Consider the following 17,519-nt stretch of genomic DNA (forward strand, 5'->3'; position numbering starts at 1 on the left):
AAAAATCCCCATGTCAGCCAAAATACAAAGAAGTAGAGCCACAGTGCAGTTGTCCAGGAAAAAGCAAGCAGCTGGACAATGCTGTCCATTAATGTTGAAGTCAGATAAGAATGACCAAAGAAAACTGAAACACAGCTGCTTGGAAATGGCTCGTGAAGTTGTGGAGATGAAAATGTTTGGTAAAGCATTTTCAGTAAGATTTTGAATGTGAAAGACTTCATTCTTTTTGTGTTTTGAACTTGTATAAAAATTAAATTTTCCTATAACATGTCTAGATTTTTATGTTTAAGAAACTAGGCAAAACTAAATGTTTTGGTACTGCTAATATTAAATGTTTTGGTGAAATGTTTTTTCCTTTTTTCCCTCACAAAGGAAATTGTGAAATTTCAGGGTTTTTCCTAATCACGAGCAAACAAAAATTGTAAGGCTCCAAGGAAGTGTAAATATTCAGCCATTGAAGTCTGCTACTGTCATTTTTATAAATGCTCTGGCCTGAATCCATCCTGCTTAAACCAAGTCAGGCATGGAGTTACCCTGGGCTTGTTACAAGCTGACAAGTGAAGAATCAAGCCCTGGAAGTCTCTCTCTCTGCTGACCATATAAGGAATCACAGGCAAGTGCATCCAGTATTAAAGTACCTAAAGGTAGGTGGGCATCTGTGCTTAGCTACAAACCCAGGCTGCCCTTGGACATCCAACAGGGACAATTCTTGTGTTGCCACAGCCATAAGCAGAAAACAAAGGAAATAAAGACCTAGGAAGCAGAGGTAAAGCAAGGATAGCTTTGACCATGTTACCTTTCTACAGGTTTTATGATTATTACAACAACGAGGAGAATCACATATTTTGTACTTAAACCCAAAATGATACCTCCCCGATATTTAACAAATAATTCTGCATTGAGCAAAAACTTTTGCCAGGCAACATGGCCAAAACTAGCGAGACTGTGGTGTCACTGGCCCCAGGTAACTAGGGATGAGTGTTTCCAATTATATATTCTAGCAGAAGGGGCCATAATTAAAATCTTGGTGAAATCTGATCCCAGATTCTGTCTATATCTGACCTGTGACTGGACCTAAATGTAACTGCTGGTCCTTGTATGATAATCCAATCACATCTGTCAAATACCTGGTACATCCAGTCTGGATGGGGTCTTTTACATGTCTCATATCTCCTCAAATCTGCCGTGGTATTCAATATTGCAGAGGTACCTATGTCCCCTCATTCCTTATACACTACTATTTAAGCTTACCTTTTATAATTAACTGAATTCTCTACATACTTAGGACATAAAAACATTACTTCCTACACAGGTTAAGTTTTGCAGAGAAACTTTCTGAGTAAATCTTACCTGCCCAAAGGGCTGTGAACTGCAGCTGTATTGCAGTGCAAAGGCTTTCCTGAGCAGTACAAACAGAGCTGATCAGGATATGAGAATCCTATTCACACAATGAAAGTTTGCATCTATAAATGTCCATAGGATTAAAAAAACCCTTTCCTTGCCATCCAGAGACCCAACCAAAATCAAAATTATGGTGAGACAAATATTTGTTTTCACAAAGGGAATGGACCTATTCCCACTTATTTATGTACATTTATTTTTGACATTGCTATTTGGGGTTTTTTTTAAAGGGAACAACAAAATTATCTTCTCAAAAAAAGGTCTGTGGAGGGAGCGGACTGGGGAGTGAAAAGGGGATTGTTATCACTATTAGTGGTTCTGTCACACATTGAGAGGTTATTTTGCTGTATGAGAGTTCATTCCCCTGCTTTATCAATTGGAGTTTATATCACATATTGCTTTTGATTTGACATCAAACCACTGTAAGCAAGGCGTAGGTAAAAGTGTGACACTTTGTTCTTATTGCTCAGAAGCTTGCAGTTAAGTAGCGGTTTCCTTTTTCACTTGGCTTCTGTGGTGTGCGATGCCAGAGCAGCAGCACGCTGTAGGTTTGCCTTGCTCTGGGCTGGCTGTCACAGCCCTCCCCAGCATCTGAGGCAGTGCCAGTGCCACACGCTACTTTCATTGCAGATTTTCAGCAGAGGCACACTGCTTCATCTGTCCCCACCATAAACAGATCTCTGCTGGCTGCTGAATTTTTTAAACCCTAATGGAAATTGCCATTTGAATAGAAGCAATTTAATTTCAAGTTAAAACATAAGGCATGAAAAAAAACCCATGCTACTATTCTGTCAGTGTACTTTTTCATATCATGGCAACCATAACTACCTCACATCCTAACTAGGTGCATGTCTCAGCCCACCTAACATGCAAACAGCTCAGACTCCTTCGGTTCTAGTTCTCTAATACGTCATTTCCCCCAAGAACTAATTGCTGAAGTAAAATCCCTTAGAAAAGTTCATGCATTTATTTTGAGGCCTGGTTTGTGCAGCCTCAACAGCAGTTTTGGACAAGAATGTATTTCTGATTTTTATTAGAAAATATAAAGTCTTGAATAACCATGCTGTAGTAAAAGAAGTGGCTATCAAAGCAGATTGGAGATTTCCCATTAAGAATTGGGGAAGGAAAAATTTAAAAAAATAGAAAATGTTCTTGGTTGACACTTTTGGCAGGAGCAGATTGGAGGAAATTAAATTGGTATGAGACTCACTTCCCTTTCTCATATATAAATCACCATTTAATATATTAACATATTGGGGGCAAAACTCTTTTTTTTTTATCCTCAGCAAAAGGAATAGTAGCTGTGAACAAAATATTTGTTCCTAGAGACAAGAGGAGGATCACTTTTGTAAATGGTAATTGATCTTAAGGCTAGGAAAGGACCATTATTTTTATATAATTGAATCTCTGGCATAAAGCACACTCTTCAACCTAATTCTACACTTGATCTATAATTTATGTTGAACGATGGCATATATTTTAGAATGCAGAAGTTAAGACTTGTTATGAAAGTTAAGATTTATCTAATTATCCTTAGCCCTTCCCTTCATTTACTTAGGGCAAATAGGATGATAACACTGTTTTACTTTGTACGTAGCAGTCTATAAAACTAATATTTGTCTTGTCCCTACCTCTAAACAGACTTACATGCTGCAGTTGAAATATTGAGCATCGTTTTATATTGTCTTGAGCATCAGCTTTCTCAGGTTTTGACTGATGTGATTTTCTAGCTGTAAAACCTATTTCCTGCTTTTTCCATCATGGCTTATTTTAAGGTAGTCAGCCTTCAGAGCTTGAAAACATAAACTAGTCTGGAGCAGCATGTGGTGAATCATAAGGATGACAGAAGTTGCCTGGGAAAATATAAGACGTTTTCATTTAAAGAAGAAATGGTTAGAAAATGTTACTTGTAAACTTTTAAGGCCAGTGAGTTCTAATAAATATTTTGTGACAGTTGCAGAGCTATTGACATCTGTTATTATGGAGCAGCTGATTCAGGTTTGAAAATGTGGCCCTTTATTTAATGGAATTATTGTAATCCTGTGGCATAAGGGATCAATTCTGCCAGTCCTGTGATTTTGATCTACTCTTAGACAGACAGCCGCCTGGCTGTGAGTGGTACTGGTGTTAAAAGTGAGGATTTAGTAATTCTAGCAAATAAACACATTACCCAGTAAAACTTGGCTTCCAGACAGGTGCTTTCTGAGGGGGGATTGTGACCATCTAAGGAGCTTCCCCAGACCTGTCAAAGCATAGCACCTTTGAAGATCTGCCTGCGTTGGTTGAATTCAAGCACCCTTCTCAACAGCTCTAAGCCTATCTCTGAACTATGAAAAATTGGGATGAAAAAAATGTCAGCTGAAAACCTTTAATCCTCTCCCGGTTGCAGCCTCCAGCTGCCCAGCCAGACTGGCACATGGAGCTGTGCAGGAGGAGAGCCTTGCAGTACTGTCCAGCTTCATCACCAAAGTGAAAGTCATCTCCGCATGTTTTTCTGCTCAAGTTGTTGGTGAGGTGTTTGACCAAGAGCCATCCTCCACAGAATCAGCTAAGAAATGTTTTCCGGCTTCCCAAAGGGTAATTAATGTTGGGCTGAGATTGTTATGGGTGAAACATCCACTTAGCTGACTGCAGGGACTTCTGCTGTTCATTCAAACTCTGAAGACTGGCTGACTTCTGCAGTCTGAGGGCTAGCAGGGAAGGAAGGAAGAGCAAAAGAGATATTTACATAATAGCAGAAGTTGCCTGGGGCGACAAAAGCCTCTCTGTTTACTATTTTGGCTACTGTAAGTGGGAGATGCAGTCCCTTCAGCCACAGCGAAGCTGACCTCTGTCTCCAGTGCATGTTCTGGCCAGCCTGTGGAGGGCTGACAAAAGCCTGTCTGTGCTGAAGCAGCTCCTTCACGCTAGTATTATGGAGCCGGTGCTGCTTCAAGTGACTTGTGAGAGGAGAAAAGGGAGTGGAAAGTGCCGTGTGAGAGAACAAAATGGAAAGCAGCCAGACATTTACAACATGAATTTTGCTGCTCTCATACAGTCTTTATTGTGATAGTTTAACACTGAGTCTTTTGACTGGGAGAAAGTAGCCTGAGCGCCAAAATTTGTCATTTAAAAGGCTCACCGTAAGGACTGAATATTGTATGGCTGGAGCTAAGAGAAGAGTTAGTAACAACCAGCAGACATTTAGATAATCACTCAGTCCTTGTTGCTTGGTTTCCGAATGATCATTCACAAACATCTATGAGGTCATGGTGACCTGCTGGATATGCTGATGATCTGATCTGTTCCACATCAGATATGTGACCTACATAAACCCATCATATTTGCCAATGCTTCAGGTCATTTGTTTTGATTTAATCATCAGCACTTGTGAAAGAGATGCACATCAGAGAAAAAAAAAAAAATGTAGATGTAATTGCATAACTGAATATCTTGGTCTCATAATCATAACAGACACATGATCATTTTTTTTCTCCTCCTCAGCCTGAACTTAGGTATAAAGTAATGTAGCACACAAGATTTTTTGTTGATTTATAGTTTTCTAAAATGTCAGCATAGTTTGAACTGCCACACTGGTGCTTCAGATTCTGTTTATTCTAAACATTGAAGGCCCACCATGTCTGCTGGTCTTTGAAGACACCGTCAACTATAAAGGACAGAGTAACAGCCTGACTTTGCTTTTCCTTGGATAATCTAAACAGGAGTTTGAGAATACTTACTGTGCCAATTTTCTGTGTCACTTTGTTTATCTCATACCTCAAACTTTAAAGCCACATAAAACATTAATTTATAGTATTTTACATAGATTCTGTGTAAATAAACAGTAGCTGTTTGAAGTTATTTCTTCTTTATAACTGGAAGTTAAGATCAATTACAAAAGCTGACTCTTCTTTCTTTGAAAACAGCAAGAGAAAGCCTCATTAACTTCTGGAAGAGTGGGATCAAGCCCTGTGTAATAACTCTTTGACCACAGGAGTAAGGGCAGACCTTTGCATGTTGGTTATCAAGCTTCAAGTGACTAGTTTTACTTTGCCATGAAACCTTGGTTAACAAAAGCTTACAGGGATGGGCACTGTTCAGAGTCCTTTGAGAGATTTCCACAGAGCAGCATTTTTCAGTCTTTCTCAACAAAGAACAACCTAAGTTTTGGAAAACTTCCAAAGGCTGTATCAAGCAGACTGTTCACAGTGCCCACATTTATAAAGCAAAATTTTCCACATCCATTTACTTTCATTTTGTCTTCTCTCCCTCATGTTTTTTCTGTTTGCTCACTCACACACATGAGAATTGTCAAGGTCGGGGTCTGTGTGTTTTATTGCTGTCATGTCACAGATTGCTTCTTGATGTTCTTTGGACCACTTATGGCTCAGGGACCACCCAAGAAAGCGGCTGCCTTGGGACACACCAGGGATGCCACCCTCAGCAAGTCTGGGCTGCTGCTCTTGTGCTGTGCCTACTTGGAAGTCGGGCTAGCCTCCTGCCACTGGTGATCTGGCATGATTTATGAACATGAGCATCAGCAGAATGAAATAATTGCTTCCAGGTTGGCAGACTGAAGCCATTCTTGTAGGTGAGAATGATGAAACACAAGGAAAGGTATGTAAAACACACTTTCTGTTTACATACAAACATCAGTCATGGTCTAGCTCTTAGTTCACACTCAATAATCCCCCACTGATCACCAATGTTTGTTATATTGTATTGATGTTAACATAGCACCCAGGAACCCACACCAGGGATTAGGACTATGCCACGTTAAACCTTGTTCAAACATTTAACAGAAGTCAGTTGTTGCACCAGGAAACTCCCAGCAGGGGTGTAGAATTCAAACCCAGGAACAGATAGAGCGTTAAGGAGGAATGTGACAGTCTGTCTCAGCATGCTGGCAACTGAATGTTCTCAGGTTGTTTCTCAAATTCCATAACTGAGAATTTTGAGGAGGATTTGGAAGTGGTCATGGAGGCTGATAGTTTTATCTTTCCAGCATTCAGTACAATGTAGGAGAAGGGATGAAAAATGCTCATTTAAAATCCTAGCAAATGGAGTGCCAAAGCTCTATTGGTCCCTGATTTCAGATGAGAGTGGGTGGTGCTCATAATATATGAATAAACTTCATTTTCCTTGAAAGCATAAATAGCCACCATTAGTCTGAAATATCTTGGAGGAAACTCAGGAGGAAAAGTGAGCTGCTTAGTGGTGGCATAGGAAGTGATCGTGGAAATGATTCAGGTGATTGTAACTGCAGAATGCTGAATGCAGGAGCAAAGCAATGTTTATAAAGCTTAGAGAAGGAGATGTGGTAGTAGCGAAGACCCCAGGATAAGGAGAGTTTCCATGACTGGATAAATGGTAAAGACCATATTGGATACATTAAGCAAGAAAAATGTGCAAGACAGATGAAAATTGGATATGGTGATCTAGAGAAGAGTAGAAATCAGAAATATGTAAGTCTGACTGTCAGGAAAGAATGATGGTGTTGTCCATAGTAGATGAACAAAGCATTTTGGAAAGGACTGCAGATCAAGAGCTTGGTTTTAATCACTTTGAGATAATGTCTTAGACTGCCGCAAGCTTCCGCCAAAGATATACTCTAGAGTTTTAATTTGGACAGAAGGAAGAAACTCTTTCCATCAGAGCCTTTATAAGGGCATTTATTATTTCTGTATCTGAGAAGTACACTGTTGAAGATCAGGAGTGCTGTAAGAGTAGAAGAAAACTTGCAGCCTCTGCCACCCATCCTCAGAGGCTGAAGTAAAGGGAAAAGGACCATCAGAGGACAACAATAACAAATGTGTTACAAACAGTGGAAGAAGAACCAGGGCAAAGAAGTGTCAGAGGCAAAGACATCAAGTTGGAAAAAATGAAGACAGAGATCACTGGACACTTTTGCCAGAAAGCCTTCAGGTTGAGTCCAAGGGCAACTTGATCAAAGGAAGTGGAGGATGTAGTGAAGGGGTGGGTGTGGAAAGGTTAGGTGGAATCAGTGGGCATCATTCTTGGTAAGCTGAACGGTAGAGGGAGAAGAAGAGTTGGGTGGCAGCTGGGGAGGCAAGTAGGGTTAGGGATGGGGAGTAATGATTTTTAAGGAGTTACTAACAAAAGCTTAAACACTGAACTCTGACTTTTATGCAAGGAGAGCTTATCTAAACTACCCAGTTAAGTAAAAATGGATTAAAGGTTTCAGGACTTGATTTACAGATGAGGGAGAGAGATAGCAGGTCATTTATGTAAAGGGGAAACAAGAGAAAGCTCAAAATAGGCATCTGGGAACTACAGCATTTTTCTTAATGGCTTACTGTCCTTTTCTTGCATGGAATATATACCCTTCTGTATTTCAGCTGTTTAAAACAAAAAATTTACATAGTAGGAATTATTTTTTTTCTGGCCAAAGAAATGAATTTTTTATCAAGAAGGTCAAAGTACCTAGGATCTGTGTCTGCAGAGGGTAGGCTTTGAGTTTGACCTTGACCAGTAATGACAGCTGTGTTTCTGATACCTTCACCAAATGGGGCAGAGGAAAGACAAGACATGTATTTCTTACATTTAAATAAATTTAGCAGTGTAGTTGGCACGCACCTGACAATGAAAATTCGAAGATTACTAAACCTGCTTTGTCTAAACAACTTTTACGAAGCAGAAAATGCTGAGAATGGAGGCTGGTTAAGCTGTAGTTTTTTGAACTGATCAAAGTCACAGAGAGGGAAAATTTTTAATAATTGCTCAGCTCCTGTGGAAGTAAGTTTCTGCCAGGCAGCTGCTCCGGCAAGCTCTGACGGGCCTCAGCTTCTGCTGGAGGTGGCAACAGCAGGAAGTGTTTCATGCTTTTCACAGCGCGGAGATGCCTGGAGCAAGGGCTGTGTGCTGTGCCCGACTGCGCTGTACCTGTACCGCAGTGCCTGTCGCAGGGAGAGCCTTGGTGCTCTCGCACTAGAACTGACGGGCTGAAGGGAGCACATTTCCTCACGTGTAGCACTCAATACTTCTGGAAACATCTGGCAAAACATCTTATGAAGTGTTCAAAGTCTGTGTTACTTTCATTGTGCAGATGCCTAGATGAGCAAGAAAGCAATTTCTTTTTGTAACAGGAGTGCATAGGCTTTGTTTTTATTACCCCAGTATATGGTTTTTAAATCTGTTACATCTGCAGGCAGTGAGCATATTCTTTTAACTACAATGATAGCAGTCCTCAGGTAACCTGCACCAGTAAACAGTGACTGAGACAAATGATCCGCCCCTGAAACCCCGGCAGAAAGATGCCCTGTTTCAGCAGCAGGCGGTAGGTGTGCTAGGACTTATTCTACAGGACAGCCCGCTCCTGTACCTCCAGCTCAGGAAATTAGATTCTTTTCTTTGAAATTTCTATGCACTGGGCCACAACTGGGATGTGATTTCTATGTGAGATTTTGTCTGTAGGTGTATCTGTCACATGCAAGAGATGTTCCATGTTCCTTGATTTTGGAAATACTGTAGCACTTGGTTCAATGCAACCCCCTAATCCCATTGTTTTCATCCCTTGTATTTGGGAACAAATACAAACATATATAGCTCACATATAGGTATATATAGCTCACAGTGGGCCACATAATCTAATTATGAGTTTGTATATTTCCCAAAATCAGTACTGAAATGCTGATTTAGTCTGGCCTCATGGTTTTAAGGAGTGAAAAGAAACCTTTTTCCTGAGATCAGTCTGACTGGTGCAAATAGGTGCTTCATCTCTTTTCCAGGTAAAGGAGGCATTTGAAGCTCCCACCTGGGTCAAAATGTAGTCTTCAGTCACACAGTTAATGTTACCATACTTTTATAAACTATAAGATGGATTTACTGAGTTTTGATTTTGTAAAATCATATAGTCATTTAGGTTGCAAGGAACCTTGGGAAAGCACATACTCCAACGTGATGCACAAAGCAAAATCAGCACCAAATTTAACCAGATTGCTCAAGGCTTTGTCTAGTCCAGTACTGAAAACCTCCTAGGAGAGAGACTTCACAGACTCTTTGGGAAACAGGTGCTTAAATATACTCAGTGAAATAATTTCTTTCTTATATCCAGGCAGAATATACTCTCTTCTAATTCATGACCAAATATTTCCATCTTCTGGGTAACCTTCCCATAGGTACAGGCAGGCTGCTGTTAGGTGCCCCAAAGTTGCCCCTTCTCCTGGCTGAGCAAGCCCAGGTCCCTCACAGGTCATGTGCTTCAGTTCTCTGACCACCTTGGTGGCCTCCACTGGATTTGAACAAGTCTATTAACATCTTCTTTTATGGGGGTGGGGGCAAATACAGTATTGCAGGCACAGCTTAATGCATGGTGAGTAACTGAGGATCTCTCCTGGTTTCCACAACCTTTCAAAAATGACAGAGAACGGCCTCACATTGACACTAGCTGGTCCCTCTGCACCCTTGCGTGCAGCCCACCAGCCCTGTGACTTCTGCAGGTCAAGATTTTTCAATGGATTGCTGAGTCAACCTTTCCTCCTTGGACTTTGTCTGTGGGCACAAAGCCCTGGCAGACCTTTTCAGTCCAGACCAAGACAAAGAAGGTATTGAACACCTCAATCTTGTCTATGTCTAGACTGCTCACTTCACTCAGCTTCAGACCCATTGTTTTTCATTGTTTTTCTTTTACTGTGAAGGTAGGGGAAGAAACTTTTCTTGTAGCCCCTGACACCCTTTGCTTTTCAACTCGAGTTTGAGCTTTGCTAACACCACCCCTGTATTGTGGGCCTGTATTTTTTTCTATATTCCTCATTTTTACCTGACTTTCATCCACAGTATGCATCATCTTTTTGACATTGGAGCTCAGTCATGAGGTACCTGCTTAGCCAAGGTGGTCTTCTGATACGGCTACTTGTTCTCCTGTACCAGTATATGCCACTCCTGTGCTTGGAGGAGGCTGCCCCTGAAGACCTGCCAGCTCTTCTGGGCTCTGTCACCTTCACAACTGCCTCCCACTGCATCCAAATTAGCCAAAGATCTGTGGTAGATGCCGGTTTATATGACATTAGTTTTGGGGAGTTTCTGTTGTTTTTTTAATTCAAAAATTCATTTCAGTTGGGAAAAAAAAAAAAAAAGATGAGGAAAGAGTCAAAGCATATTTGAATGATAAATTCAAAATAAAATTTCCATAAAAAAGAAAAATTATTTTTCCTGTTTAGTGGCAGAAATATGTTATTTTTGGTTTGATATTCTCATTTTTGCTGAGGGAACCAGAACGTATTTCATTTAGGATTGGCATAAAGTAGACATTTTTATTTGGCCATTATCCTCTTTGGCCAGGTTTGTTTGCTTGATAATTTCAGAGTGATTTGAGTTCTGAAACTCAAAATCAGGCTGCTTTGTCTGTGGCTCAGCTCTGTCTTTCACTGCTTTCTGAAAATCTGGAAATGTGTTTTTGATAGAGAGAGGCTCAGCTCCAAATCATAAAACTAAATAACCCTTCAAACTTTGGGGAATTCAAATTGCCAACCAGACTTCAATCCTGAGTTTGGTAAATGTCAACACTGTTCCTTGGGCAGTGAAGCGGGGTGAAGGAAGAAGTGTTAAATAGGATGGGAAGCTGCCTTAATTAGTTGAGATGGGGAGCTGCCTTAATTAGTTGAGATGGGGAGCTGCCTTAATTACTTGATTTTTTTTTTTTTCCAGGAGATATTTAATTCAGGAGCACTTGGTTATTTCATATCTTGTGACACTGCTTAGCCTTCTAATCTGGTGCTTTGGTCAGATGGAGAGAAGCAAAAAGACAGCTGTTGATTAAACAGCATAGATGTTATTATGTGACTGCAAAAATGCCAGAAAGTTGTCCCATTTGCACTCATAATTTATAAGTAATCTAGAAATATGCTTTGAGGCAGTGACTTCATCTAAAAAGAATTACCAGTTCAAAGTGTATTAGTGCCCGGCTGCTGAATATGGCTTGGCATTAAGGGTTTCTTCATCAGCATTAATTGGATTAAATTACCTGCAGTGAAATATGAGCCCTTTGAGGAAAAACCATTCTTGTCCTGCTGGCTTTAGAAGCATAAAAAGGAGGGGGGGGGGGGGGGGGGGGGGAAGGGAAAAAGAAACCGAGAGGCAGTGTTCAGACAGGCTTTGTTTTAAGGCAGAATAAGAGTGAGTTTGAATGCGCTGTGGGTATAAAATCGTTGCCAGGGAGTGGTGAGCAGGAGCAGCTTTCTGGCTGGAAGGGCATTTTTTGCTATCAGACTTCTCAGGCAAAGAGCAAAGCCCCAGCCAGGGCATGACGTTGCAGAGCAGCAGTCAGGTCAGGCACAGAGGGGACTGGGGACTGGTGGGGTCAGCGGCACAGCTCGGACACCATGGGCCACCTCCACATGCAAGTGCAGAGCAGGGCAGGGCAACCCAGGCTGGAGGGCAGAGTAGTGAGAGAAACGAAATGGCATCAGGGCAGTGCAGGCACAGTGTTTCAGAGTTACCCACTGCCTAGCATAAGGGACGGTGATGAGACAGGTGACTCTGTGGATGAGCATTTGCAGTTGTGCCTATTTGCAGCTGATATTATGAAACTTGTGTAGTTTATGTGGAACCAGTAGCTTGATGTTTCTAACTTGGATCTGCCGTATGTACAAACAATATCTTCTAAATTATCCCACATATATCCCCCCAAATATCCTGGTTTGTTTTTGTTTTGTTTTGTTTTTTCTATGAGTAAAATCTTAAAGTCTATATTTGTTGCTCATCTTTACTACTGTGCTTCATCAATGAATAGAAACAAACTCCAAACAACATCATTCTGGTACCTCTTGATTACTATTTGAAAAAGCTGAGGGCATGAACTGTGTTACTGCTGTATGTTGTTACTGAAAAAATGAGAAGGAAATCCCCTTTCTAATAAATTAATGTTACCATAATAGCAGTTGTAAAAATGGTTGGGGTGACCAGAGTTTTCACTCATTCTCTAGCAGAATGTAACCTTTCAGCAAGAAATTTAGATATTGCTAAACAAATATACTGGGTATGAATAGATCCAACTTAGAAAAAATTGTCTCTGTGGATAGAGCTCCATCTCACTACCTGCTTATCATTTGCTTTGTATTGACAAAGGGCAGGGCACACAGCTTGAATAACTCTGCTGGAGTGGCACTCAAGAGCTGCTGGAATGGCCTCTTCTCTTGAATTGTTTTAGCTGAGCAGGAGCTGTGGATGGATATGCCAGTGTGCTCCTGGGCATGCCCAGTTCCAATGCCTTCTGACCACCCTTGACAGCCACTGCGGATTACTGCAATGTTATGCAGCTAGATAGGCTTTTAATCTAAAAGTATGATTGCTATCAGTTAACTTAGTACTTTTATTGCCCCAGATTTTTCTACACTGTAAAAGTCTGACACTTTGTGCATAATATGTATCTTTTCAAGAAAGCCACCGGCCTTTTCTGTCATGCATGTTCATTTGCTACTGACAGGAATTTCATCACCTGTACATCAATACATGCTAACTTATTTCATTGTGTAGCTGAGCACCTTATTTCATAATGCCACACATGGGATCAGTTAATTCTGACAGCCTGATGCTGTCAGATCATCTTGAAGCTTATGAGTAATGACATCGAGTCTTGTACACTTATTGGTCAATGCAGGAAAACCTGTGCGTCTTTACTTCCAAAGGACACTGTGGGATTAAACAACTGGCAGAGCTGAAGGCAGGCTGTAAAATGGAGGTTATGAAAAATCATTAAATAAGATTGATAGTTGTCTGCTACGTGAAAATCAATGGGAAATGCTCGTTGATGTCATTTCTGTCCATTTCCTGCAATTTTCACATTCGATATTGTAATTAAACCACATTGCCAAAAGTCTTCACTCCTACCAAAAATACCATTCCATGAAGCTTCACCATATTAATGGTACATCATCACATGCCTTCTTTTCTGTCCATAACTTTCCCTTTTTCATCTTTGAAAAAAATCCCTAAAAAATGGTGCATTCTGGCTCCTAGCAATTTCTGTCTGAAGTACTGAATAGTAGCTGTTATATGGGTACTGTGAATGTGCAAGAAATGGCTCTGTAAGTCCAGAGGTGAAAAACAGGAGACAAACTTGCACTACAAACACAATATAATTTTGAAATGAATGTCCATTAACCTATAGTTAGGTGAAATCATATTTACAGTGTTTGTCTTATGAAAGGGTGTTGCTAACGAGGTCAGCTTGGTGGTAGTTGAGCACCCTAAGTGTTTTTTCATGTATCACAGTTACTTAATTTGAAATGGTTTGATTATTGCAGGGAACACTCACAAGTACTGTGGCTTGGGAGCATTAATTTATTTGCTTGTTTTACATCTGAACAACAGTTTCCCAGGGAACCAGGTATTGTCATTTGTGGGGGAAAAAAAGAGATGAGCCCAGAGCCCAGCACAGAGCAGTGATGGGCTCCTTTTGGAAATGGAGCTGGCTGCACTCTTGTTGTACAACCCATTATAAGATCCTACTTTTAGTTATTTGTACCTTTGTTGAACTGGAATAACTTATGTTGAAATTTTTTTCAAGTGATGTACTTGCAAAAAACTATCCCATATTTTGGACTGGTGTTGACATAAACAGTGAAGTGTAGGAACCTCCAAGTTAAGTGACGCTGGGACCATGACTCTTGGACGTACACCATCAATTCCCCTTACTCACAATTTGAGGTAATCTGGATCTTGCCCTGCATACCTTAAAGGTGCATCCCTTTTTGAAAATTGTGCCTCTACAAGTGCTATGACAGTGGGGTGTTTGATTATCCAGCTGTGGTTATCTAAAGTGGCTGGGGTGCAATTTCTCCTCAACAAACATAACTGCTGCATAAGGAAAGATTTTTCTTTCTGACAATTAGAAATGGTGAGTAGAACTATGTATGATATGTAATAAAACCAAAAATATTTCCATGTTATGGTAGTAATGACACCAGAAAATCTTATTCAGGTTTACATTTTGTTGAAATGATACATTTTTGACTAACAGTTATGCTCCCACTACAACTGTTTTTGTCAAAAACTAGGGGACCCAAAAACTAATCTTAGGCATTTGCTGTTTAGATTTTTTGAAAATAGCAACCCTTCATCTCTGGTCTCTCCTGTCTGTCATCTTTTTAGCTTGATTTTGCCTCCTTTTTTAGCTTGAATTCTTCTATCACACCAAGGTGGAGCTGAGAAGATGAGATTAGGCCCATTCATTGAGGTCTGCTTGCTTGTACTGAACATGGGACATGGAAAATAACTTTGCAATTTGATTATTTTCATAGAGTCTAATTCAGTGGCTGGCTGAAACCAGCCAGCAGCAAGAACTGCACAGCTTTCCTCAAACCTAAACTTTCAGATATCCTGTGATAGATATTTACCTTTTTCATCCAGCCTCACGTGGTATTTGGAGGTCAACGGAATACATTCTCCATGTAAGAAATGATCCAAACTTGTCATGGCTTAGGTGCCAGCAGTTCCTTCTCTGTTGGGTGCAATGCTCTCTTTGCATCAGGACAGCTCTGCAAGTTGTATGCAGATTATGGGGACGCACACTGGAGAAGACCTCTGGTGCACATGGGAAGCTGTGATGATGGAGCACTAGGTCCGTGTGAGTGATGACCTTCAGCAGATCAGTCTCAGAAAGAGGCTCAAGCTGAAATTCTCATAGAATAATTCCCATGCCTACTGTCTGAGTGTTGAAAACTTTTAACTTGCTTGAGATGGGCAATACTAATCTGATCAAGGATTAGCAGGGAAAAAAGAGAAGCAAATACTGTTCTCTTCTACAAGGGTCTTTCAGCAGTTTTTTTAACAAAACATGATAAATTTCCTAAAAGCCTATATTCAAGGAAGAGAATATTTCTGTTGGAAATAAAACATAGTATTGTTTGAACTAAGAGGTTTGTGAAAAAGGAAGTTGGTATGGGCATTAAAAACTTGCAATTAGTTTGGTTTTTCGTTTGTTTCTACTCCAGGAAAAAAAAATGTCCAACATGAGCTACCACAACTTTAACCATGACTTCTATATTTTTAAGGGATTAAACATCTGAAGAGTCAGAGTGATTCAGCGTTTCCAGAAGAAGAAGAGGGAGTTAGTGAAAGGGAAGAGGAGTGGGGCCATTAAACAGCATGGAGTTGCCTCGAGCCCCGTCACGGAGAGTGACTGAACTGCGCAGCCATGCGTGCCTCAGACCATTCGCCACTGCTTGTGTCCCCACACCGCAGCGCTCAGCGTGACGGCGGCGCCGGGGCTCCCTGCGGAGCACCCTCGGCTGGGTTTTACAGCCACCTGCAAATGTGTTTTGTGATCCTTGTACCCGAAGATCAAACAGTTATTTTAAAGTCATTTTTCTTTCATTTTCTATGACTTAAAAAATGTAATTTGCAATTGTGTTAGTGACCTGACGTCAATACTGCCAGAGCTTAACTACTGCGTGTGAGCTGTACTCTATGGCCTGTTGTAAATAAAACTGATTTAAAAGCTACAGAATAAATAATATGTTCATTTAGACAAGATTGCACACTGTACAGTGATTTTGTCTAGCATGCAGAGAAATGTTTGTATAAAAATGATCCTTTCAGCTAAGGGCAGCTTTTACCGGTATTGTTAGAGTTACTTGCAGTAATGTAGATAGAAACAAAGTGAGCAGAGGCAACTCAGTGTAGAGAAGGATACAAAGACACTCTTAGCCATGCTCTCTGGATATGCAACGTTTAAAGTACTTGTCTTTCTTTTGGTTTGAGGCTGCCAAGTCACATCACCCAAACAGATTTCTTTACACGAGATCATTGTTATCTGGAGGCATTAGAAAAAGTTTCAATTTGGGAGTCAGAGAAAGCACAGGAGTGTGTGAGACCCATGAACAGGATCCATGCACCAGCTGAGCCACAGGGAATGCCAATATTCACCTTTGTCACCTGCAGCAAGTACAGGGTACAGCCTTCTCTGAGAAAGAGAACCAGTCTACCTTGAGTTTGTCACAGGTTCAGCCAGTAAATGTTAGTTTATCCAGCTGTGGTGATTTAGCATGTGTCTGAGCCATAGGGTTTTTGGTTGAAGTCTGACTATGGTTCATACCAACATTTTCACTCTATGGCATAAAATGAAATAAGGTGGAGAAGGAAAACCATGTTTCTTCAAAGTCACACTTGACAGATCATTTCCTTTTTTATCAATGGCCAATTTTTAAGCAAATTCACTGTCAATTTGTGTTAACTTTACCTTTGATACAAAGTTTTACCCTCAGTTTAAGTCTCTTCTAAAGGACTGAGCTATCAAAAAAAAAAGAGAGAGATGAAGTGTATGTAAGCACACAGCCATTTGTCTATGCCTTGCATGGTGATTTCACTCTCAATCCAAACTCTTCCATGAAGACCTGTTGAGAACAGGTCAACAAGTGTTTCTTTATATTTGGGAGCCATCTTTTTACCCTCCATCTGTATTTCTGTATCTGTTCTCTTTGTTTTCATTTTCTGTAGAAACACTGCAAACAGTATGTGTGACTGCAGCTCAGCATGTCTATGCAAGAAGGACTAAAAGGACTCTCCTGTTGTACAGAACCAACTACAGAACTTATGGGACTGAAGGCTTTTTATGCCACAAACAACAAAAAGAAGGAAATGACCCTTCCGAAACTGATTAAATGGCCCAAAATTAAGACTGGAATGGTAGCAAGAAGAGCTGGGCTCTGGTCCCAGTTTTGACACAGCTTTGATTCTGCAGGCACCAGGCTCATAGTCACTTGTTGCCACAGTACTCTCAGTTGTAAAACAGTCATTGGTGTTTAACCTCAGACCAGCTATCTGTGTTGCTAGCTAATAAAGCACTTTTGATATTAATGGCTTTTTGCTAGTTATCAGCAGCCACAGGCTTCAGATGAGGACTGTCTAGGGCTTAAGGGCAAATGGAAAAATGTGCATGATTTATAATACTTGATACTAAGACAAGGTATTGAACACTTTGGAATCTCAACATTTCAAAGGCAACACAAAACATCTGATAAGAGCTTGGAGAATTTGTCACTGAACACCCTGTTTCAGGATGACTGCCGTACTTAAGGATAATTACACTTTATAAATAATAGGAAAAAATAAAAATCAGATTTAGTTTGAACTGTATCTGAGTGTTTCCAGGATTGTTACTGCAGCACCAAGAAGACCAC

At 40.5% G+C, this 17,519-nt stretch overlaps 1 protein-coding gene across 1 annotated transcript in view; it reads left to right on the top strand.

The window, feature by feature from the left end:
• The window catches only part of PPP1R1C (protein phosphatase 1 regulatory inhibitor subunit 1C), a 54,179-nt gene extending 38,303 nt beyond the window's left edge, over positions 1 to 15,876 (top strand). Inside the window, 1 exon segment of the mRNA XM_074828303.1 lies at positions 15,393 to 15,876. Within this exon segment, the coding sequence (XP_074684404.1) occupies positions 15,393 to 15,481 (89 nt within the window). The 3' untranslated portion in view covers positions 15,482 to 15,876.
• The last annotated feature ends 1,643 nt before the right edge of the window (positions 15,877 to 17,519 follow it).

Source organism: Strix aluco, chromosome 6 (assembly GCF_031877795.1).
Source record: "Strix aluco isolate bStrAlu1 chromosome 6, bStrAlu1.hap1, whole genome shotgun sequence".
In the NCBI taxonomy this organism is placed as follows: domain Eukaryota; kingdom Metazoa; phylum Chordata; class Aves; order Strigiformes; family Strigidae; genus Strix; species Strix aluco.